Genomic DNA, 25,958 nt, shown 5'->3' on the forward strand with positions numbered 1-25,958 from the left:
CTCAGTGCTAGCAAAATACATAAATACATTGTTCTTCCCAATTGCAAATCTTCTGTCTGGAATAACTGTGACTCAGAGTCCTGTAATCCCATCCAAAGACATGTTATCTGCATGAGGCAGCCCCCCTCTTCCCCTCACACCAGAGAGCTGTTGGTGATCAAGCTAAGCCACCCACCACAACCATCATGTTCCCCACTGCTTACCCTCTTTTCTATCAGCTTTGTTGTTTCTTTATAATAATTGCCCAGCTTTCTTGTACTGCTCATGAACTACAGCACTGCAAGTGCTGGAAAAACATGCACAAAATAGTTAAACACAGAGGGCTCCAAGCATGCCCACAGACTGGTTGCACAGTAACTCACCACAGCATTCTTTGGATTGGCCTGTTCATCTTGCATTTCCCTCAGCTGCTGCGCTGTAGCGCTGTGTACTCGGCTCAGGACATTAAACCAACCGCTGGCAATCGAAACAGACTCAAAGTTAAGATCTGGGTAGTGAAGCTAGCTCTAGAATATGATCAAGGAACCTGGAAAGCTGCCTGTGGGAAAATTGCTTCATTCACAATTTCCTGAGGACTGTGCTACAAAACATCTCTTGGGCTGATCATACCAGACTCTAATGTCTTCCTTCCTCCTTATTTATCCATGAAAATTCTGTGCACGTTCTCCAACCCACTGACAGCTGGTCCCACAAAATCCAGTTTTCTACTTGCTATTCAAGGCACTGTAAGCGGGCAGTGGCCTTACCAGGGAGCATGTATCAGCAGACTGAGAAGAGCATACAGCAGTTGTAAAGACAGAGTCAGTTGGGAATCTTCCTGGACTAGAGTCCTAGAGATGCCTGGGAGCCTTCTTAACTAGTCTCTCTCTGATCTGCTCCTAAACTTGCAAGTCATACGGCTGTCAAGTAATCGTGTGTTTTTTTGTAAGTTAATTTGCAGTTATTTGTCTGTGAAAGGGCTTCTCCTTACAGACATATCTGGAGGCTAATCTCCGTTGCAGAACAAGCAGATTCTTATCTGCAGCTTCCAGTGAGATCAGCAAACATCTAGACTTCATGGAGGATTCTCAAATTGGATACTCTACGACATCTGCTAATCCGCCCTTTGCTAGTGCAAGTGTTCATGCTTTCTTCTCCCTCAGAACAGAGACTGATATGGCATTGACAGAGGCCACATCTGGTTTACACTCGCCCTAGCAATTCTGCAATGTTATCTTAGGGCATGCCTATTCCAGTTGTGGAAGTTCTGGGTTAAGAAGTTACGGTTTCTTCAGCTACTGCCCCTTGAATTTGCCCGTTTCTTGCTTATGTGGCTGTTCTTTAGTCTACTTCTGTTATATTATTTGTGTCCAAACATTTTCCCCCTTCCTCTCTCTACACCCAAATGAAACAACAACAGACCCTAAATAACTTCACAGAATCAGATTGAAGTAGATCAGAGAAACAGTTACACTGGCTGGGCTGAGAGAACAGACACCTTGGTAAGAGTGGGAAAAGTGGTGAGACATGAGCAGCTAGGGACAGTAACCGCTTAACTTGGCTTTGCATAGCCAGAGCAGGTTGTCCAACCTGCCCTTAAACAACGGATTCCCACTGCCTGGCCAGGACGCCAAGAAGGAAGGACATGAGTCATTTGTTTGCTTTGCACTGGGAAGATTTTATCAGATGACACTACAGACTCTGATAAGCTGCAGCCTTTTCTCTGTCTCCTGGATAAAACCCAGCTGCTCTCGCAATCATTTACAGACAACATGAATAGACTTTTTGTTTGATTCAAGATTCCATTTAATAAATAAATCAGCTATTAGATGTTCCAGTTTATATTAAGGTTTTGTGTGTGTCTCCTGAAGTAACCCTTGAATTCAGCATGCTCACAGTCACATAAGAAGGTGGCAATCCTGTGACTGACTGATAGGCTGAACCACCATCTCGGTAGCTGCGACAGGGAGTCCCCAGAGTAGGTGTGGTACCTCCCAGTAAGCACAAAACGACACTCTGGAACAAATCCCTTCTTTTCTCCAGCAAAAGGGAAGTGATTATGCTTACCAGGCTCTCCCATGAGTAGCTGGGTCAGACCTGCACTGAATGAACAAACCTAGCAAAACTCCCTCTTATACCTGGCATCTTCTGGTGACTCTGCGACGATGTGATAAACTCTGTCTTCTGTCACAATGTCCAAGGCATTCTCCTTTTCATGAATGTCCACAATCTCCCTGGAACACAGCAAATCACAAGAGCCAAAACTGAAAACCTTTCACAGGCATAAATTCCATCTGGCTGATTTTTTTCACATCGTACCATTCATCATACAGAAATGCAGTCACTGGTTCAGATGGCTTGTAACTCTGACAGAAATACAAAATTCCTCTAATACACATTAAGACCTTTAGGGTCCCCTTAAAAAGATTTGTACAGTTAATCTACTACAAAAGCAAAGCTTAAGGCATTAAATGGATTTTCTTCAAGATACCAGCAGACTAGATGGAAGAAGAGATAACAGGCAAGTTGATATAGAGTGCTGTTTACAAAGTTGGGTGTGCCACTCTTTCTGGCACTTTACAGGTCCACATAACGCTAATAGGTGACTAGTCCCTCTTCTTACAGCAGGAGCTAAGGAATATGGCAGGAAGAAGAGCATTCGGGCCGCAGGAAAAGGCATAGTACATGCTGCCAAATTTAAATCCTGCTGTGAGCTTCATACTACTACTGTGAAATTGCTGGAGAAGCCAGGAAACAGATGGAGTCAGGGTAGGGGAGAATGCATGGGGGTATGTACTTAATTAGCCCCTCCTAGTCTGGCTCCATCGATGGCTTGGAAAGAGCTTCTGCCGGATTACGAAATGCAAGACTGGAAAAAGAACTATCAGGTAATTCCAGACTCCCTCCAGAGTAAAACTAGAAGCTCTAATTGTCTTTTCCTTCCCTTACATTTCTGATTCTCCTAGCCCTATGGGGGATACATAGGCCAATGAACTGGCAGCACTGGACACTTCATTATTGATTTAGAGAGTGAATACTAGGGATCAAAAGGATTTGTTTCTTCACTCACTTTGCCCTTCTGATATCAATTGTCCCCTTCAGTTTTTCCTCACTATCATTCTCAAAGTACATCAGCTTGGATTCTCGAAGCACAAACCAACGGCGTTTCCAGTTGCGGCGTGAAAGCGTTGACATGCCTCCACCTTTTTTGTAGAGCCATCCTGACTTCAGTGCCTCTTGCTTGGTGCGGAACCACATGAAGGCCTCGTTCTTCAGAACACACCAGCGCCGCCTCCATGGGTTCATGAGACCTCCTGCAAAGTGAGGGAGCAAGATTTCATCAGACATGCAACAAGGGCCATGTTTCCATTCTGATCCTGTGTCACGGACACTTAGTTGCCACTTCAGTTCCTGCATGAAACAAAAGAGCTGAGGGAGAAAAACAAGGTTATCCTTAAGTTTGGACAGAGAAAAATCAGAACAAACTAGTGAAACAAACACAAAATACAGAAATATATGCACTACCCAAATATTTTTGTATTGTCTTCGGTGTTGTAGCTCAGAATGAGTCATTTAAGCTCATACCAAGTGGGCACAATTAGGTTTCAGTGGCAAAGATATCGAGTCTAATTCCCTGACATCCAACTGATAGCTTTTTTTTTAAATAAAAGGGGGGGGGGAAAAAAAGAGAGAGTAAACAGAGAACTAACAGCAGATGAAGATGATGATTCTGGAGAAACAGAAGAGGAAAGCAGGTTTCCTGGATTACATCCTTCCATGGTATTGGCTAAAGTCGCTTACCCTTCATGTAGAGATAGCTGTGGAAATAGGGTGGTCCTGAGCCATTGAAGATAGTGACTTGTCCATTACAAAACTCCTCATCTGTATCAATGTAAACATCCACTTCTTCTTCACTGTCCAGAAACTAAGAGGAAAAGCAGAAATACTACTTGGGTTCTCCTGGTCGCAGGAGGACTGGAGCAAAGCAACAAGGCTAGAGAAGTCACATCAGAAGGTGCAAAACTACACATATTCCCGTTACGAAAAAAGCAATATGGTAGAAGTAGAGGCTTGACATCTTACCCATTAACGCCTAAAGCAAGAGTCTCCAGAGCATGGCATTTTCATACCAGAAAGGAGAGTGACATTCAGCAGTGGACATGGCTAGAAAACTCCAGTTACCTGCAGCAAAAAACCTTCCTGTTTCAAGGCAGAGGCCACAGTCCAAAATCTGATTTAATGGGATTAAGAGAGAATTTTTCATTTTGGAGGATTTTTCTGATTTTTTTTGGCAGACATGCCAAGACGCTGGACAAGATGGAGCACTAACCTAACCCCAGCAAGGAAATGTCTTGCTTTGGGTTGATTAGGAAAAAAAGCACATTCCAGGATAGATGAACCCTAAAAACAAAGATCTAAATTACTGAAATATATAGCACAGTATTTACTCATCCCTATTCTCCAAACAGATAATGGCCCTCAGCCATAAGAAAATACTTCACACATGAAATCCCAAATTACCCTATCATTTCCTTTACCTGAAATACAACTCCCTTTGATCGGCTTTATTAACTTAATACTAATGAAGGCAGCTCCTTAGACCTTTTCCTTCCTCAGATGCATGTTGCTTCTTTTAATTTTTCCCTTCTGTCCTCTCTGTGACCCTTTTGCATTCCTCTTTTGGCTCATTCCTGTTCCACTCAATTCATTCTTCCTCTCTTGCCATTAAGTTTCAAAAAGCAGGTACTCTTGGATCAGCACCTATTGATGGGATCTTGACCCAGCTGCTCTTACCTCTTCCTGTGGCTCATGCCAGGACATACTATCAACTGGATTTTTCATGAGTCTTACTGAGGAGCCCAATAAGATCCTCCACCTTCTATTTACATTTTAAGAAGAACTGGACTAAGCTGTGACAGGATGATTCATGACTTGAAGATTAGCTGACAGTGATCTGTGAGTACCTGCCCACAGAGAATGTACCTTTACTCAAGCAGATCACATCATAAAAAATTCTGATGGCCAGCAGCTGACATTAGGGAAATGCAAACAGGAATATCATGCAACTTTTTAAGAAGGGTCACAATCTGCCATTGGAAAAGAACAGCAAAGGAAGTAAATTGAATTCCTTAATTAAAAAAAAAAAATCAATTGTTTTCCAATACTACTTGAACAATTGTAGTTCAAGTCTCTATTCTCAGGGAGAATAGAGTAATGTATTCTATACATTTATCTGAAGTATTTTTATGGCTGTCATTGGCTTCACACCTGAACTCCTCACAATCTTACGTGGGCTTATCTGACATCTTGTTCTGTAAGGGGATTTATCATTGCATTATTAAGCAACTAGCCTGAGGGCTCTCAGGAAGTCCAGAGCGTAGTGTGGGATCTAAGCTGAGATGCTTCAAGTGTGAGGCTAATAGCTCAGCTTTACTAACCTGTCACTGTCCCTGCAGTAGGAAGGAAAAGGTTCAGTGGTCTTGGATTGTGTGCACCAGGACCCAGCCTGGATCAGCATAGTAATTTCTTCAAGCCTTAGAATAACTTAACTTGTACACAGTGGCTGAAAATAAACCCTTGACTCCGAACAGTGACAGGACTAGAAGAAGACGCGTTTTAGTGATGGAAACAAATCAAACCCTAGCTTTTCCCGTTTCCTCTTGTAATCGTCTACCAGAAGCTGAGGCTACTTCTGTGAAATCTCTCTAATGTAGAACATACACCTACAAGATACTAGTTGCCTGCTTTCGGTCTTCCTAAAGGGTGTTAGGTTAATATATGGTGATGGAAACAAAGTAAAATAGCCTAGGTACATATGTGCTAGCTTGTGTACCAGTAACACTGGACAGTCACAAGCCCTCTGGCCTTCAGCATGTCTATAACTCTTCCCTTTTTTCAAGCTCATTATTGATGTAAGAGACAGTTATATATTAGTAACAATATCCAGAGCAAGCAGGCATACAGTAAGAAGGCAAGAATGTTACAAATATCAACAAAGTCACACTAATGTCCAGAAAGGTGAAGAGAGGGATTCTTACCGAGTCCAGGCTGCCACGGTTGGAGTCCAGGCTGGTCCCATGGGAATGTCTCAGACCTTCCTCACCGTTCAGGGGCTCAGCTGAAGCGCTACCTGCATCTCCACAGCCATCAAACTCCTCATGGTCATAGTCAGACTCCACATCCGGCGGGGAAGTGTAAATCAGCTCTCCCACCTCTCTGCTGTTACTCCTCTGTGTATCTGAGACAGTGCTGTACGTGCTTTCTGCTGGGTCAGATAGGGCTCTCTGCTCCTTGGAGCTAGTGGTTCTTTCCACAGGTTGTCCTGGAGCAGGGACAACCTCTCCCACTTCCCTCTGGAGAAGTGAACGGCCTGTGTCCACACCTTCCTCTGAGTAGTTATCACTGTTTCTTGTGCCGTGCTGATTCAAGACCACCAAGCTGGAAGTTGGCCGTCCTTCGTCATCAGCATGAAAACCCTCATCTACTTCTTCTTCAGCTAGTGGTGCCACCAGGCTGCAGTCAACGTTGAGTGTCCCCTCACTAGAAAGTGAGCGCTCTAAGTTCTGTACACTGTCATCCAGATTGCCAAAATCCAGCAGCTCCAAGAACTCCTGGGCAACCCTAGATGCTTCCTTTTCCAGCCTCTGGATCTCTTCTTCTCGCTGTCGATTGATTTCATTCCTGGTGTTTTCACAGATGATAGACATGTGATCCTCTTTCTGTTGCTGCAACTTCTCGATCTCCTTCTCAAGTCTTAAGATCTCCTCCATCTGACGTCTCTCTTCTTCTTGCAGGGGAATACCTACCTCCTCAGTCTTTACTGCTTCCACCTTAAAGAATTTATAATAGTGTTAAAGCAGTTTCTTCAACCTGTATGTGTTCCTTGCCTGGACCTTTCATTCTTCCTACCTCCTGTGCTTGCCTTGTACTTCCCATCTGCAAAAAGGTGACTCTAAGCATCCTTTCCTTTTCTGATCAGCATCTGCAATCATCCATGGTGTAAAAGCTAAAGGTAGAACTATGGCATCTTCAAGTACCTCCTTTTTTCCAGCAGCCTACCTCCTTTCTGAATCGTACAAAGTAGCTCACTGGGATCAGTGAATTTTTAGAAGAGCCTCTCTGCTGCTTGTGTTACAGCCCTTGGTGCACTACAATTTGGATAAAAGCATTCTGAAAGTCCGTCCTCTCTTTTTGAGCCATCTCGCACACATATAGGAGATAGCAACTATATATGAATACATATATGCATAGCCTGCTTAAGAGCTGAAGATTTCCCAGAAATTCATTAAAACATCTGGGGACTTCGTTCCTTCCTGAGTTGGGGGTCTGATCCTCAGAATCTAGGTCTGGAAGGGATATTTGCAATGAAGCAGGACTGTATCCACTCAAACCCCACCCCACCAAAACTCCACCCAGAATTTCTTGGCATTCTTTAGCATCACTGGATGGATGATGGCTGGCTGGCTGGCTGCTGAACACTGTGTCTTCCTCTATTCTCCACACTGAAGTAACAGGAAATTTCTAGCAAGCACACAGTAATTAGAAGACGGAAGATACTGGTAACTTTCACTGATGTTTAGCTATAAGATAAAGCCACCCTGTCCTCTACGGAGGATGTTGAAAACATGCACACAAAAGAAAAAGCAAAAATAAATTCCAAAAGGATTTAATGTACTTCCTGATAGGAGTATGACAATGCAGCCAATGAACTGGCCCATTTAAGCCACAATCCTCGTTTTCTTTACAGTTACCCTGTTGCTTGTTCTCTACTTGATCCTTACTAGTGGACAAATGCATTTTTATACTCTTATCTGTCATCTCTCCTGAACAGAGCTGGCCTGAAACTGGGGAACAAGTGGTTTGGGAAAAGAAATAAGACGATACACAGCTGTTTTCACACACCTCAGGGTAGGTGGTCTGCTCTTTGATATATCAGGTACCAACAAACAATTAGATCAGTTACAAGGCATTTATTTTAGCCACAGTAGCAGCCATCTGCACTCTTATTTTCGCTGCTACAGGCAACAATCCAGCAAAACAGACTGTGTCACAGAGTGCAAGGTCATGTAATAAGCTCAAGCAGTAGAGATAAAAAAGGATGCTGCATGTTCGATACAGACTTTTTCAAATAGGAATTATGCAAGCTGGTACGTGAGCCTTGAAAAAAAATAACCACCTCTATGGACCTCTGCCAAAGCCAAACACCTGCAGGTTTTGAGTGAATAAAGCCCATTTTTTAAATAGTGTTGCCACAATAACAATATTAGCTCCAGGCGAAGCGTAGGCAATGAAGGACCCTTCACAGATATTTGGAGAAGACATATGAAAAGAGTAACTATTAAACTTACCTGAGCCACCTGGAGTAGTGCATTTAGTTGCTCCTTTTCTCTGTTAAAAAACAAGACATGATAGTTAGAGACAGACCCAGTTCTCCTACACGAGGCTTTCAGAATTACATGGACACATCATCTCTCCATGGAGAAGGTTAAAATAAGGTACCTGTTGTAAGACTGATCTAAAAGCTTTTGTAATTTACTAAAAATCCAATTCTCTGTGGTTGGCATGACCTTTGTGGATACAACAGATTTTCCCCACGCACTTAACTTTCAGATCAATCAGGAAATTAGATTAGTTGGAACATACTAGGAAGGACATTGGAAACAGTGATAGAAAGGCAGATCAGTTAGACTCATGATAAATGTAAACAGAATCTTCTGCAGTACTTTACATCCATGGATATTAAATGAGGTTGTACATGCATAATTGACAGTTATCAGGAAACTATGTTTGTTTTTTTTAAAGCAGAACAGAATTGTTGCAATACCAGCATTGAATGTGTGTTTTGTTTTGCTTTTACTATATTAAAGCCCCCCAAAAGTTATCAAATTTTTGTACTTTGTTAAATGACTAAGCTGAGGACTTTCTATTCTGAAGACCTGGGTACTCCAGCTTGCATAACTTCTCAGTGGCATGCAAAACCTAGTTTACTAGTAAAGGCTGTAAGAGTCAGAGTTTGTTAGTAAACATGAGCAGAGGAAAAAAAATCTATCCCATGGTGCTGCACCTCCACTCAGATCAAAAAGGCTGTACTCCAAGGGAAAGCTGTCACTATGGCCAGTTTCTCCATAGTGAGCATGCTACAAGCAACTGAACTAGAAGACAGACAAATGCCTCAGGGTCATGCATAGCATGGGATATGCTATGGATATGGGATATCCCTGCTTAGCAGGGATAGGATGTGGCTGAATGGAGGAGTCTGCCTGCAGCAACCACTGAGCAGCTAAATTCAGACTGGCAGTGGTAACTTTCAAATCTCTGATTCAACCTCAAGCAGAACAGGAGGGCAAAAATATTTATTTCCCAGGCCCTGCAGCTTTTCCCAGCCAACTTCTAAATTGCAATTGCAAGTCAGAAAGTCCTTAAAGCTCTCACTCTTGCGCACTCTGTCTTTCCCAAAAAAATCCAGGAAATGTTTATAAATGAAAGCTGACATAAGTGAGATCCAGATGGTTCTGGCTCTACTGAAAGATCTGTAAGAGCAGTCATGAATTAAACAACTGCCTTAAAGGATATCAGGGTTCAAGAAGCAGAGTAATTTCAAAACAAGTCAGGAATATCACCTACAATCTACATGCTAATTACTGCAACTGTTCCTCACATTTTTTTAAACCTCTGGTATTTCTTGCTGCTTTCCATCCATCTCCAGCTGATCCACACTCTCCCTGAAACGTGATATCCACAACTAGGGACAGCACTCCAGCTGAAGCCTTACCAGTGCCAAGCGGAACGGAAGAATCACCCCACATCTTACAGAAACAATCTTGTTTATAGATGGCATTTGCTTTCTCCTCTCACACAGCAGGACACTGGTGACTAATACTCGACTTCGCCTCCAGACCTTCTTCCTGCTGTTGAAGTAGGAATTCCTCCTTCTCTCTCTGTGCATTTGATTATTCCTAACTGTAGATCTGCACATGTCTGGATTGAATGTCATCCTATGTTTTTCAGACCATTTCTTTAATTTGCCAAAATTACTTGAATTGTAATCCTGTCTAGCTATATACATACAGCCTCTCACCAGATGGCTTTATCTGCAAATTTAATAAAGATATTCATATTTCCTCGTCCAACTTATTACGAAAACATTGCATTAGTACCATATCCAGCACAAACCATGGAAGAATCCCATTCAAGAGTTCTCTCCTATTTAACAAAAATCTACTATTGTTTACTAATTAAAATGCAATAATACAATGCAGTAAAACCATAAATCCTAGTTGTTTCATCTCCTTTTTTCCAAACCACCTTCCTTATAGTGTCTAAGAGTATTTTCATAACATGTCAAAGCCCTTACCAACCCTCTACCTACTCAAAGTCAAGTTACCTACCCTCTATAGCTTTTCCCTATCCACAAGGCATGTCAAAAGCTATCACCGAAGGAAACAGATAACTTTAATGCTGTTTTTATTCTTCAGAAATCCACATTGCCTCTTAACTCCTTTATCAAGCACTTACAACTGTTTGATTATTTGTTTCAGTATCTTCCTGAAATTGAGGTTAGGCTAAGCGGTCCACAGTTCCCTCGTTCTTCCTTTTCCCATTTTAAAAGCAGGTCATTATGTTTGGAATTTTCCAGTTTTATGGAAACTCCATTGCTATCCACAAAGGAGGAGAAAGAGAATAGCTACTGATTCAAACTGCTTCAGCCAGTTCTCAAAGTACCCAAACATCAATTTACCAAGTCCAGATAACTTCTTTGTAATCTGATTTATCTCAGCATTCTCTAACCTTTTATTTCCCTGCTAGGTTCTGAATTCTTGCACATCTGTGCTAATTGTATTTAGTGCCCAAAGGCTAAGCCTTTTGGGGAAGACAAATAAAAATAGCATCAAATCCCTCAGCTTTCTCAACATTGTAATTTTTTCTTCCTGTTGAACAGTAGACCACATCCACGTCTCCCTTTTATTAACAGTGTATACACAATAACTGCATGCCAGCTTTTAGTTTGTTATAGCTCAGTTTGCATCTTGGTCCTTCTAATTTTGCCTCTGCATGCATGTCGGGGTTTTTTTGCTTGTTTTCAGCAGATCACCCAATTTGCAATTTCTGTGGACTTCCAGCTCATTTTGAGGTCAAATGGAAGGTCAGGATTTAGCCAAGTTGGTCTGCTAGTACCTTTTTGGCCACTCACTCTGAATCAAGCAGAAAATGAAAGCAAAATGAGCAGTTCACCTGATTCCTAGAAGCACTGGCACTTCTTTACAATGATGCTGGGTTCAACACATCTTTCATGGCCTGGGAACTAGAGGGCAGGGGCAGAAACACACTAGAATGAATAAGCTAAACAGGCCGTTTTATCTAAAACTAGGTAGGGGCAAGCTCTACATAGTACAATGAGGACTTCAGACCTGAGAGAGCATCTGTGGCATTTGACATCTGCAAACTAGTTACTGACATTCTGAACTTGCACAGCTTCATGTTGCTGATGAGGCTGTTGTTGAAAATTGACACATTGATAAAATGGAGCCTTCAGCGTTGTTCAACAAATTCCTTGCCAAACTGTTCATCATTGGTGTCACTGACTCCACATCTTGTCCCAGCAGATACATCACCCTACTGTCTCCAGTGAAACCACAGGCAATTTCTTTTCCTTGTGACATGCTTCTAACCTTAGAATTTTCTGATGCTTGTCACACATCTTAGTCTGCCAAAATCCAACTTTGGGACAAGTATGTAACAAAAGCTTATAAGAAACATAACCAAGTATTTATTAAAAACTTAAAATGTCACAGGATTATTTGTTCAAACTTACATAATAATCTTGTAGTTGAAGTTTTGTGCTTCTTAAAACAAAAGGTTATCAAGAAAGACACACAGTTTGGATAGATGTAGGGAACGATGGAGTGAACAGTAAATGATGCATGAGGTTCAGGATTCTCAATAGGTGTACTGTCACTGCTCACAGATTGCCTCTTTTTGTCACATTAGCTTTTCCTTTCCCCTCCTGATCTCTCAATACATCCGTAACCCTGATGAGAGATGATACACAGCAGCAGGAATAGGGAGAGGACGTGTATTCTCATGAGTGTAAGAACTGCAGTAGCAGCACAGGTGCACTGCCCATCTTGCACTGTGACCCAGCTTACTGGACACACCAAGACCCATGAACTCTGGTACCTTCTCACACTGCTAATCCCTCCAGATTTTGGACGACTGCATAAAACTTCCTTTACCACTGCAAAGGCAATGAGAAAACTATGCATCTCCACCCAGTCAGTGAAACTGCCTCCTTTCATGTACATCCCAAAGCAGAAAAACACTAAACAGATGTAAAAATACACCAGAATTAGCTTTCCTAAAGGAAGCAGGACACTCCTTTTCCACTCCGCTTTTCTATTACAAGTTGCCCACAGTCCACTCCAACTCTGTCCCCTGGCATTGGGACACTGTCTCATGCAATTGCTGTTCCAGTGTTACCGTCATGCCAGTGCCCCAGATCTGCTTTTACACCTCAGCAGCTTTAGTGCTAGGGAACTGTGTGTGCAAGATACCATCTTGTTGTACCTTTCCTTCACCTCTTCCTCTTCCCGTTTCCTCCTACGCTCCTCCTCTTCTTGCCATTGTCTTTCCTCTTCCTCTCTTCTGATCTGCTCTTCCTCTTCTTGCCTCCTTCTCTCCTCCACTTCCTGTTTCCTCCTGAGTTCCTGCTGCAGCAGGTGCTGGTGGAGGCTGCGAGCCAGGCGGCCACGCCAGTGCTTCTGCAGGGTGACGGCAGCGGCCTTCAGTCGCAGCAGGCTCTTCTTCCAGAAGTATGCTCGGTAGTTCTTTTGGATTATAACAACACTGGCTAGCACCTTTTGATACTTCTTCCTAAAAACAGAACCAGACACTTAATGCGCCATGAAGCAAGACATGCCTTGCATTTCCTGTGCCCTGGTATATCGACCAATCTTACCACATCCACGGAAAAATGAATTGGGAAAAATATTGCTCAGAAATAACAAAATTTCTGTTCCTCTACTGCCACTACCCATAAATCATATTGTCCTCACTGTTCTCACTCCTGTATTGTTTCTGTAGGGACCTACTTTCATGAAGATCCTCAGAGGACGAAGGACAGGCATTTGGCACGTGGCCCAAAGTCTCCTTGCACTGCGCATCACTGTGCCATTAGCATAATCACTCAGTGTGGATTTATTATAATAAAAACATACACATGGCCTTACTATATGAGAGCAAAGTCCCATATTGACCCATCTTTTAAGTGGCCAAAAGAAAATTACTCCAGGAAAAGCAAAAATGGGGCAAAAATAAATCTGGTCACATTAATCTCATGTTGTTTGGAGGAAAACACAGTGATACAACAATATTGATTGCTGAATGTAACATTGTAACAGGTTCCCATAAACATATACTTACATTGCACAACATTTTGCTTAAACAATAATGATCTCAAAATCAAAAAACATGGTAGGGCCTCAAAAGAAAAGAATCATCATTCAGTACTTCTGTAGTCTAGTGAAATTCTAGAAAAGTCAGTTCTTGCCTCTGCATTACAGAATAGTGTTATCAAGGACCTGGAAAAAAAGTCACTGGCAGAAGTTTGTACATGATACACAAACTGGGCAAACAACAAAAGGGTTACCATTACACAGTACTCTGGATCAATTTGTAAGCTAGATTCAAGCAAACATTAAACAAGTCAAAGGAGCCAAACATAAGGTCTTCTGTTGAAGAACCAAAGGCCAAACACACCTGATGTGGGACTATGTTAGGAAGCAGCAAGTCAAAAAAGGATTTAGGGGCTACAGGGATCATCAGGGGAAGGCAAACTCCCAATACAATGCTATAGAAAAAAATACTACTGGGATTCTTATACTCGCAAGCAGAAATCCTGTGAAGAAGGGGACTGCACTGCTACTTTTATGCTGTGTTCAGTGTTAGCACCTTCATTTCAAGAACAATGTTAGACCCTCAAGTGACTTCTGAGGAAGCAGGATTGGAACCAGAAATCCTGGCTTATAGAAACACAGCGTTTGCTCCATGACCTTAAGAAAGAGAAGGCTAAGGAAAAGCTTGATCCCAGTCAAAGTACCCACATTTCAGGTTGCATTTCTATTTATCCAAAAGGACATATAACAAGATTTAATTGACCTGAAGTTGAAGTCTATTCAGGCTGGAAATAAGCAGACATTTTTAAAAGTAATTGAATATTTTTAGACACCTTAATATCTTGCTGTAGGGAAATGATCATTGGTACTATTCAAATAAAAACCTTCTTTACTCCAAACCAGAATTTGCAGAGGGAAATTATATGGGGCTGGTACACAGGACGATCTTGGGCCAGCAGGCTACAGTAATTCTGTCAGGTCTTACAGTCCTAGAAAGCACACTGGAAATAGCACAGTAGTCTCACATATCATTCCCACAGACCTTCTGCAACCCCCTGAGGAAGAGACACACCTCAAAATCCCCTTCCTGGCAATCAAACCCCCTTCAAACGGCAACAGGGACCTATGCTGACAGCTTGCCACCTCCCTGCACAACAGATACGTCAGCCTAGTCAAGAAAATCAGGAGAGGGATGCTAATGGCAGTGGTGTGCAGAGGTCACGCTCTTTTCCGTAAGTATTAAGTCAAAAGGAGGAAGCACAGAGAAAAGAAGAGGAAAGGGAAGATGTGATAAGAAGTGGGAGGTTTTAGAGAAATTGCTTCTGGGCTGCAGTCCCCTCACCCCTGCTCCCTCTGTCCTCCCTATGCCCTGCACATGGGGTGTGAACAGCTGCACACACACCCTCTGCCAAGGCAGATATAAGTGCATCAAAAAGGGCACTCTGACTTTTACAAAATGCATCTGCCAGAAACCCTCTCAAGTGCAACATGTGCCAAGCCCTGCCCAGCTACAGGCCAGCTCTGCCTGCAGATCTGCCAGGCTGAAGTGCCCCCTCATTCCTCACAACCGACCGCAGCCAAGCTTGCAGATGCCCTTCAGCAGGAATTGCTGCACACAGGCTGCGAATTTCATTCCCCTTGTTCAGATTTCTACTCACCCTCTTGCACTGGCCAAAGAAATTCAACCTGCAGCCCATGGTGAGGAGCTGGGAGACATCCTGACCGTGTATCAAAAAAGAAGGCAGGGTGGCTGCAAGGCTCCAATGCTGCATTTGGAATTTTAGTTAATTATTCTGTTGACGAGCTGTAGTTAGCAGTTATGCCTCCAAGGACTAGAGAACACAGGGCTATGGAGTAATTTCCTACTGTCTTCTTCCCCTGAGCAATAAGGTCCTGCAGAATCCAGGGACATAGACAAATTTGCACATGGATCCTGCAAGCCTGGGAATAGTTATGCATATTTTAGCTAGTGAAGCTGCTACCTGCAGCTCAGAGTTCCACAGATTAGCTACGAAAAATGGGGTCATTTGAATGGGCTTGATTTTCCTGTCTCACATTTTAGTTATCAGTCAGAGATACTAGGCTGCAGGGAATGAGAGAGCAAAGAAAACGTTCTCACCCTTAGGACTGGTTCTCCAGGCTCACAAGTTCACAAAGTTCACAAAGGGGGAGACGCCAGTAAAATCCTTCCTGTAGCATATGTACCCTTCTTCACTAACCTACTTTGCATGACACCAAATAAATTTAAATACACTTGTCCTTGCAAAACTAACAGAAATGGTACCAAGCTTAAGGCAGCGCATAGTGGTACTCCTGACCTCTGCCCAACTCTGCACAGACCATTCAGCGCTTGCCCAGATGAACTCCCTCTTGCTGGACCTTCTCCAATACAGGTGCAGTGCAACTGGAAACTCTTCACAGAGTTGCTCCCTAGCTCTTTCCTCACTCTCTGCTCTCCTCCCCTGAAAAGTCCAGTTACCTCCAAGCTGCTTGTGAGGATTTCCACTCTGGCTGCAGAAGCACAGCGTCTTCTTAAAGATGAGACACAGAAGAGCAACATGTGGGATTAGGAATTCGGATCTGTGGAGACTGTAGGACCACAAGATTTCTAGCCAAGAGGAACACTATTGCAACACTGTCTTCATCACAGTCCTGCAGGGCAGCAGCTACCTTCCCAGGAACTCAGAAAAGCAATAATCCAGTTTGCCTGCAGTGATGTTTCCCAGAAAAATCAATTTTCCTTTGCTAATCCCTACCCCTCTCTCCAAATGCTAGACACAAAAGTAAAATAGAGCAGAGGCCCTGACACAAACAACTTGCAATCTCATGTACAAACAACAGAGCTAGCTCATTTGTCTTGCTAGAGGGAAATAAATAAATGAATAGAAGCCCCCAAGACCAAATGTGTATTTTGCTGATATTCCACATTGGCACGGCAGGGTACAACCCTTGCACACATTTCCCAGTGCAAAGTGAGCTACCTGGTGTAACTGGAGCTCTAAGAAGAGCACCTGCTGGAACAGCTCCGCTGGGCAGGGATTTCACCTCCTCACACCCCTGACTGACAGGTGTCTGGAGCACAGACCAGCCACGAAAGAGCATCTTACTGGGATTAAGTGTGCATGCCACAGCCATTAAGGAGTCAGCTGTTACCCTGGCTTCGAGGGGCAGAGCAGGGGCGGTCTGTCTGCAATTGGTTCTCCCAACCCGCCTCTGGTCAGGTGAAAAAGGGAGCGGCAAGAGGAGATTACTGGTGCAAAACTGGCCAAAAACCAATTCTGAAGAGTTAATTAAAAGGAGAGGGAGATCACGAGGCAAACAGGCAGGGCGAGGAAAGAGGGTGAGTAAAGGCAGAGCTGCAAGTGAGGAACAACCGATTTGCAGAGGGAGCAGAAAACAGAGTTGACAAACATAAGGAGAAGGAGGGGACCCAAAGCGTAGGTGGGGCCCAGCCAGGAGAGCCCTGAAGGCACGGAAAAGGTGTCATCGGAGGCAAGCAATGGGTACAGAGGTCCCTGCAGAAGCCTGCTGAGCAGCGCTGAGGGAAGGTGAAAGCGTGCACAGAATTCAAGAAGAGATGGCAAAGGAGCAGAAAGGTTTCAGCAGAACTGATACCAGCAGGGAGGGCAGATACTGCGGCTCTTCCTTAGAGTACAAGAGGGGAAGAAGGGAGGGATGCGAGGGGACTAGAGAGCAAAGCAGAGGGTCGGGGCAACCCAGGAACGCAAGCAGAGGGATGGTGGGGCAGCCCCCAGCACTGACCTTGCCATGTAGCCCAAGACGTGGGCCCGGATGACTATAGCTGCTTTCCTCAACTCCTCTTCCCGATCCTTCTCCAGCTTCTGCTCAAGAGCTTCCTTCAGGAAAACCTGACGCCATGGGGAGGAGTTTCAATAAACACAAAGAGAGGAAAGAAGTCAGTCCCCGGGAGAGCCGGGAGATTTACTACCCCCGGGGGAGCACCCGCGGTGCGCTCCGTGCCGGGCGCCGCGGCCGCGGGTGCCGCGCTCCAGCGCCAGCCCCGCCACCGCGCTCGGGGCACCAGGAAAGAAAGTTTTGCAGCGACGTGAGCCAAGCTCTGTGCCCAACCCCCGCCTGCCTCCCTCTGTGGTCAAGACTTAAAAGAGAGGGAGGGAGGGAGGGAGCAGAGGAAGGAGGGAAAGAGGAGGGAGGAGGAGAGCCCGTGCTTGCGCCTGCGATTAACTCTTTCCCAGCTGACAGCTTCCCTGCGCAACCCGGTACCTCCCGGCAGCAGGCACTGATACCTACTTGGACGATTCGATATTTAGCAAAGAAACTCCTCCGCATTTGAAAGCAAGGGAGGAACATTTAGGTTTCTAGACTCCAGGAAACAATCTTAACACCAGTCCTAACAATGGAAGGCAGTTGAAAGCTAAAAGCCCTTTCGAGGTGCAAAGCTGAGCATAGCCCAGTCCACCAGCTCTGCGTGGAAGCTGAGGCCCTCCATCAGCCTCCAGAAACTCTGAGGCAGAGATGCTTCCTTGCTTAAAAGGTTCAGCAGTGCAGCGTGCATTAGGGGTAACTGAGCCCCGATGGGAGAGGTCTCCAAGTATTACTGAGTGTCCAGATTCTCAAGCATCTTCCATCACCTGTATTTCACACCTCTGCTCAGTGCTAAATGCTTGTGCGAGGGATGATGGTGCTATCTTAGAGACAAAAGGCCAGAGATACAAGCAAGATAAGGGCATGTTTACAGGAATTGCCATGACATATCTGAGCTACTTTAAATCAGCTGGCTTGCATTATGTTAGCACAGAGCTCAGCACAAATTGCTGAAATAAATGCTTTGCTTTTTGAGATGGACTGCAGCACGCATGGAGCTCCACGGCACTGTGGGTAGACCGCTAGCCTAGATTAAAGTTGGCTAAGGTATGTCCATACAAGCTGCAGTCACAGCAGCAACTGCCATATGGCCATGCTCATGTGACCTGCTGTCTGACATTGGCTAAATCACTGCCAAGGCCAGCAGCAGAACAGACTACACCAGGAAAGTGCTGCCCCACTTGTTAAAGCACTGCCATGAACAGAGGCTGTGAGCTGACACTCATCAATCTGCAGAATTATGTTAATCAGTAAAAACTCCTTACAAATTTATTGGATCCATGTGTCTATGCTGAGAGGCCAGAGAGATGTTCAGAGATTTGAACAGTCATTTAGTCCAGTGTTCTGAACAAACTCTCCCCCTCCCCACTTACCTCTCCTTATGTCACTGTACACCTTCCCTTCCATCACTGCTTTTGGCCTTATCACTTATTTAGACTCTTTTTTCCCTCTGCAATGACCACCATGTCCTGAAACCTCTCCCTGAGTTAATACCCATTGCCAGTGGCTTCCCTGGACTCGAATTTCTCCTGGAGAGCCATTTCCATTAAGATGGCCTTAAGAAATGAGCTGGTTTGTAATGACTAAGTAACTGTGGGTAGCCTTAAAAGAAGGTTCATTATCAAGGTACTGCCAACCATGAAGCTGGCATCCTTCCCTGCAAGTTGTACATCCACTCCCTCTGTCAACTCGACAATCTTTTAAAGACTTCTCTGAGGCAGGGATTACTCTTTCCATTACATTCCAGAACCAAGCAGCAGTCACCCATTTCAAGAATGCAACCAGAAAAACACTGTCTCAGTCCATTATCTTCATCAAATTGCAAAAATACTCAGTCCATCAGTATTTCACTAGCAAGCATGGACTTTGCTGTGCCAGTAAGGAGGAGGGAAAAAACCTAACTTTGAGGCATGCAGAGTTCAAGAAGACCCAACTCTAATCCCATAGGGTTTTCTATATATGCTTGAGAGTGTTAATCTCAGATAACATAACAATATCTAGTTAGAAGCTTTTGGCATTTTGAGGGTTTTTTTAGACTCCTGTAGATGACAAGGAAGAGTAAAACATATTCAAATCCAGAAATATTTTTGATGCCTTGTGGAAATAATTTGGAAGGTGGCCATTTCTTTGTCATAAATCATAGTCGCTTTCTGAAAACAGGAGATCATTTTCATCTGAGGAAGGAATGATTAAACAAAACATACAAGGTTACTTCTATCATCATATCTGCTCCTAGTAGACGCTGGCTAAGGTTTAAACCACAGTGCCCCTCACACAACCTCAATGCCTGTGTGCACCATCAGTGCAACAGTGAACATGTTAAGGTTACGTGTAGATCAGAAGACACAGATGTAACTGCGTGTGCACCCATGTGTACATAAGTGGGATCATATGATTCTTGGGGACAACACTGGGAAATAAGGAAGTGGGTCACTGTGACCTGGATGCCAAATAGTCTACAGAAACCTCTCCTCCTTCAAACAGGCCCTGCAAAACAGCAGGTTGAAATGTGTAAATGAACACTTTCAAACAGCAAGGATTACTGTGTTAAACAGCCTTAGGAAATCTGTGTTGTGGGTATGGGCAAGTATGGCAGAAGGTCCAGCTGCACTGAGGACAGGGGCACAGAAGCTGCTGCTCCATCCCAGCACATCCCCAGTGAAGACAAGGGCACCTTAGCACAAGCTCTTCCATCATCACACTGCTTGTTTGCATCCAAGCCCTCATCTCCGCTGTGCCACCAGATAAAACCTGCCTTATATACATTAATACCTCTTGTAAACATTAGTTTGACAATTGCCAGCACAGCAGCTGCTCTATTCTTAATGAAAAACACAAAGATCATCCTCTGCCCTTCCTCCCCCATTTCCTTTCCCAAGCTTCACAATCCCCTGCACTAATTCACAGAGTCTTTTCCTTCCTCTTACAAACAATTGCTAAGGATATAATTATCCTTCCATTCATTTTGAAGGAAGTATTCCCCCTTCTATAAGCCTTGCTCTTCACCCACCCTTTAGATTTCTTCCTAGGTTACATCCCCATTGGCCTGTCACACCATTTTCAGTAGCTACTCCTGACTCCATAAGCCAAGGTTAGTTCTGGGAATCACTACCTGGGTACCCAGAGCTGCACCTGTAGCAGCAAAAGTGGCAGCAAGGGCACACAGGGGACTTCCTCTCCAGGACAACGACCTGCACTCTCAGCTGGTAGCTTAACTTCACCCTTACCTGAAAGCCTCTGGAAAAAACAGGGCTCTTGTCTTCATTGACCCAACTATTCCAGGCCTGTGTTACCTAGCACCAGCTAAAACATGAACACAAAGCACTTTGTAATCCAAAACCAAGACACAACAGCTGGATACAGGCAGCAGGGAAGGCACTACTGGGAAGCACCACTGCTCTGCACAACCTCACCCTGTTATTGGCTTTGCTAGGGGCAGGCTTTCTGGAGGCACTCTCACAATGCAGAGTTGCAAGAGTGGTCTCCAAGGGAGCAATGAAATGGCTTTGCCATCATCTGAGCATGTGAAAGAATGTCAAGCAACTCATGTGAAGAAATGGCAGGGCAATGGTGACAGTACCTTGAAGCAACTGGGGACTGGCCATCCATTCAGCATGGCAGCAAGGGTGGAACAGGCCAGGCCAGCCTTGCCATGATATATTCTGTAGAATAATTAGAACTGCTCCCCTCTACCAGGACACACATCTCTAATCCAAACCATGCTGAATATAAAATAACTTCTACAACCAAACAAGATGGCTCCACTGCTTCCCAACTCCTTTCGATTTTCCTTCTCAGTCATAAAGAGATACAAAGACTGCCATTCTTAATAATTTCTTTCTTCCCACAATATTCAGACGCGACAGCAACCAGTGCCCTAGCAGAGGGACTGCTGTTACCAACATGCCACATACAGCCCTTCAGCCAAGTCTTAGTTTATAGGACACAATTGTTCAAAAAAATTAATTACATTAGAGTACATCCAGTGTTTTGGCAAAATGCAAACACATTTTGTTTGCCACAATTTACCACCTATATTGTTTTTCCAGAAGAATTTTTTAGTGCAGGTCAAGGAGTGAGTGAAAACAGACAGATGGACTCAGTCCTTCAGGATGCACAACGGGGACTGAAGAGAAAAAGGATCCTATTGCTGCCAGGGGCTCCAAGCAGCCTGGATTTCCTGCTTGCCATCAGTCTGTTGTAGTCCCTGGACTCCAGCTATATAGCTTATAGCCTTTTATAGTCTAAAAGGTGAGTATGTGCATGTGAGTTTGGTCCTCACATGTATTTCCCTGCTGCCCTTGCTGTAGCCCAGCAATCTTCCATCTCTTGTTAAGGCTTTAACACTAAAATGCTGTGAGACTGGCAGCCACACAAGCAGTGTGGGTTATCCAGGGACAAGAATGACTGAAATGGTTCCTGGTTTGCAGGGACCAGTGAGGAGACACCAGATTCCCAAATGAAAGATGGGGAACACTTTAATCACAGAGCGGAACTATGGATAAGTGATAAAACTTTCTTTCCTGAACATCAACGAAGGCATGTGAAGGAAGGCCTTAGAAACTTCAGGTTAATACACCTCCTTCCCACAGCAATGGCCAGTGGTTTCCTTGGTTGTCACACAGAGTTCATAGCCCAGACTACCAACCAGGCCACCACCACTCCTCTAAGAAGAGGAGAGAGGGATCTCTCTCTCTAAGAAACATTATAGTCTATCCACTTATTAAGAAATGATTGCTCAAAGCAACAAATATCATTATCTGATCTCCCCGACAAATTAAATATGAATATTCACTAGAATCACTTCTGGCTCCATTGTAACCCTGGAAATATTCTGAATTATGCAAGTGGGGAGAAACATTTGGATACCTTTTCCTAGAAAATGTATGCTAGCATCTGGGCTAACTGCACAAACCATCAGCTGAGCTTCCACAGCAGAAAGGTGTCACACATCTGGTGATCTAGCTACTTATTCACAGTTTAGATATATACCCAGCAGCAGCTCACTGCCTCCTGCAAGAATTTCAGTTAGTCAAGCAGAGCGAAATACCTGGCAAAAGAGGCAAGAGTTAATGGCAGATATTGCAATTGCATAAAATGAGACCCATGCTTGTTCTCCTTGGATCCTTCAATTGGATCAGACACAACAAAATCAATCTGGCTTGGTCAATGATAAGGAGTTTAGACAAAATCCAAAAGCCTACTACATCTCTCATAGAAAATCGTACATACGATTCTATGATTCTATGAAATATTTGAGATGCTACAGGTCAGTGGCATAGCCCAATGTATTTAAAGGGTTATCACTACTTTGCCCTTTCTACTGGCTTGAATCTCACCAGATGCAATTGCATCCCCTTGCAGCTGAAACAAAGCCACACCCTGCCCCACACTCATGAAGTACCTTGGTTTTACCCAACTGCCATTCTTTCTTGCTGCTGTCATAGGTCTGAAGAAAGCCTGCACATACAGCTTTGCTGTTGTCTGAGAAACTTGGCCTCTTCACAAGCATCTTGTACCTAAGAACCAAACAAAATCTCCTGAGATTATGTATGACAGTAACCCATCCCCCTGCCCCAATCTTTTAACTCTAATTATCCTCCTCCCATTAGTCCTCCTTCCTCTGGGACCTCCCTTCTTCGTGTTTGCCTTCCAATTTGGAAATTTCCATCCCCTAACCTTTATCTGTTCCTACCACACTGGCAATTATTGTTGCAATCCCAGTAATAAAATACAAACTCAACAGCATTTTTCAGTAAAGAACAACAGTCTTTCTGAAACATGTGCTTTCATCAGACACAAGTTATTTTGTTCAGTATAGGGGTGGCATTTAATGCTCCAAGAGACAAAGGAAGCAGTGTTCAATGGTCTCTTCCAGCCTTAAACTTCAAGAAATCCTTTTGATGCAGCTAATTAAAAGAAATAATCACTCTTTCCAATATTAATCATCAACTATACTATCCATTAAAATTTGCTTCAGCCTGCCAGATTAAAGGTTTTAAGTATGATATTTTCTTCTTGCATATTATGACCAGCTGGGTTTCACAGCATCACACAAGCAAATCTGTGGCAAAGCTACAAAAAAAAATTTTTTAAAAAATGGACCGTCTGGCTATTTTTCCATTCTGACTTTTACCCTAAAGGGAAATCTCCAAAAGGACATCCAAATCACTCCATGATATGGGCAATAAGCGCATGGTTAGAAAAACATCCCACAAATGATCCATATCAGTAACAGCAATTATAGAGGGAACAAATGTATAGAATTGTATACCTTGGGGCTGTTACAGCATGTGGTACAATGATAGCAATTACCTGCTGAGAAAGTCCTGGAAAAGGCGCCGTATAGGGAAACCTGCTCTCCGAACTTTCACTGTCTCCAGCATCCCTGAGTATCGGAGCTGATTTAACACCACATCTGGATTGAAGAGGTTCGGCGCCTACATAATGATCCAGGTTCAAAAACAAATAAGAAGACAGACAGAATAAGTGTTGATCTTGGTATTACTTCTTTGCTGACTTGAACAGTGACTGTTTCTCTGAGCACAGTCAGTCACAAGCTGTATATCTGTTTCTCTGTAGAAAGTCAACCCTGCATATTTGGGCACGCCAGGTGAAAAGGGGGAAGTTTGGGTAAAGGGGAAAGCAATGTCACAACATGGCATGGTGCAGAAAAAGGGATGAAAGGGAGCTGGGCAGATCCTGGAAAAAATCAGTCTGCAGAGTGCTGTCATAGTCGGATCACAGCAGTAAAGCAATGATATAATGCATGAACACATACAAAATGCAGAACTCTGACTCGGTTCTCTTTGCAGTCTCTCTCCAGTCAAACCGGAGACAAACTGCAGAATTCTTTTCTGGCATAAAACCCCCAGCAGGCTTTCCTCTGCCATGTCATACATGGTTTCAAAACGCACAACAAAAATTATCGGTTCAGAGCTCCCCACCCGATCTAGTTAGCAGCATATCCTCCCATCACAGTTCACAATATAAGCGAGAGCCAGCCTGTCTCTAAGCACTGTGACTTGCTCATGAAGCATCCACCTCCTCTGCCTCAGAGCCAGGGATCTGCAGGAGATGCTTCCTACTGCACAAGCCCTGCATTCCAGAACAAATTGCCTACAAGCACCACAAACAGGAGCAATTACTTCTTCTACCACAGCTCTGGGCTCTGCACAAGCCTGGTTCATCTTCCAGGCTTCATAAGCACAGAAAGTGGTGGGAATGGCTATATCATACCATTCTCAGCATGCAGTCTTTTCATCTGATTACCAGAAGGAGGGTGTATTTTTCCTCAGCTATAAAACAACTAGAAGGAAAAAGGGAAGGTGAGGAGGAACTGCTCTTATCCTCAGTTCGGACCCTGACAGGTGTTTGTACAAGTGAGTGCTCATGAAGGCCTGTGTCGCATGCATACATTTTGCTGGAAGACAGACTTACCTTTTCTGTGTTTGGTTTGATGCAGCGGATGAAGAATGGGTTGGAAGTACTAAGCGTGGCCATCAGGGAATGGAGAGAATCCTAAAAAGCAGCAAGACAAAACCCAATGGATCAGTCACTACAGGAGGGAAAGGGGCTACATTTGGTGCAGTAGGGTCTTCATGCAGCCCTCCCATTCCTAACGTCCTTTGCCTCTGCCAACTAAAACCTCAATAACCCAGGAGATCCCTTCCTGTCCCAAACTCACCTACATGGTTAGTTTACTCTAACACCGTTTGCATGGCCATCCTTGTTCTCAGAGCTCTATAGCTGATGTGAGTTATTTTTACAAGTCTCTCAAATTTTAAATATAGGAAACTAAAACTGTGAAACTAACAGAATGTTTGCAGACAATCTAGGGGGTGAGATTCACACCTGCAAGGTCCCCTCAGTAAGGTTTCATTGGAATTGCCACTATACTTGTAAAAGACTTGGCCTAAAAAGACACATACACTTACCTGAAACACCAAACCAACATGAAAGATCAAAGAACCTCAAGAACTTTATAACCTTAGCAAAGTATTCTTTTCCTCTGCCACCCTGCTTAGTCTCAGCTTCTCACATTTTACATGAGACAGAAATCCTTGGGGCAGTGGCACTGTCTTTTTTTAGCACTACAACATTCCTGCACATTTTCAGTGCTGGACACAAAACAAGGATGAATGACTCCTCTTGGCTGCAGGCCTTTCTTTACCCATCTGTTCCTCCCCAGAAGCCTGCTGCTCTCTTGGAGAACATCCTACCCTGAACTGGGAACTGACAGTCGGTCTGCGCCTCTGGGTGCCCATCTTCAGTGTCTCTTCACCGCAACGACTGCAGACTTTTTCAAAAAGGTCATAGATGAAGTCTAGCCTAAGGGAGAAGAAAAGAATTAAAGAAGATGCAAGACACCCACCACCTGTGAGAAGATGGCTCTCATTCTCAGCTACTGTCCTGTCCCAGTGTGAAACACCTCATTTTTATTCCTGCTGTGCCACAGAGTGGCTGCAGGAGGCAGTTCAGCTGCTCACTTCAGTGAGGAAATTAATACTTTCCATGTGGCTGCCCAGACCCTGTGGGCTGCCCTGTATGCCACACTCATCTGCAAAGCCAGAAACCCCATCTCATACTGTCAAGCAGGATATTACACAAAGGAAGATCTCCATTCTGCACTGGCTAGGACACCTCCCTTGAGCTATATGCCCCCAGGCAAAACTACCTTGAAGGTACTCCAGCTAGACTGTGTGCTGTCACACCGCTCCCGACCTAGCTCTCTTTCATGGCTAG

General features: G+C 44.0%; 1 protein-coding gene across 1 annotated transcript in view; it reads right to left on the bottom strand.

The window, feature by feature from the left end:
- The window catches only part of LOC137667137 (unconventional myosin-X-like), a 94,728-nt gene that overhangs the window by 17,141 nt on the left and 51,629 nt on the right, over positions 1–25,958 (bottom strand). Inside the window, exons 18-30 of the mRNA XM_068407673.1 lie at positions 25,436–25,544; positions 24,654–24,734; positions 23,529–23,653; positions 22,618–22,732; positions 17,133–17,239; positions 12,544–12,849; positions 9,878–9,915; positions 9,628–9,664; positions 6,018–6,756; positions 3,781–3,904; positions 3,050–3,293; positions 2,118–2,213; positions 363–456 (exon numbers count right to left, since the gene is read on the bottom strand). Of these exons, the coding sequence (XP_068263774.1) occupies positions 363–456; positions 2,118–2,213; positions 3,050–3,293; positions 3,781–3,904; positions 6,018–6,756; positions 9,628–9,664; positions 9,878–9,915; positions 12,544–12,849; positions 17,133–17,239; positions 22,618–22,732; positions 23,529–23,653; positions 24,654–24,734; positions 25,436–25,544 (2,215 nt within the window). The remainder of the gene's footprint in view (positions 1–362; positions 457–2,117; positions 2,214–3,049; positions 3,294–3,780; positions 3,905–6,017; positions 6,757–9,627; positions 9,665–9,877; positions 9,916–12,543; positions 12,850–17,132; positions 17,240–22,617; positions 22,733–23,528; positions 23,654–24,653; positions 24,735–25,435; positions 25,545–25,958) is intronic.

The sequence above is a fragment of the Nyctibius grandis genome, chromosome 9 (genome assembly GCF_013368605.1).
Source record: "Nyctibius grandis isolate bNycGra1 chromosome 9, bNycGra1.pri, whole genome shotgun sequence".
Lineage (NCBI taxonomy): Eukaryota > Metazoa > Chordata > Aves > Nyctibiiformes > Nyctibiidae > Nyctibius > Nyctibius grandis.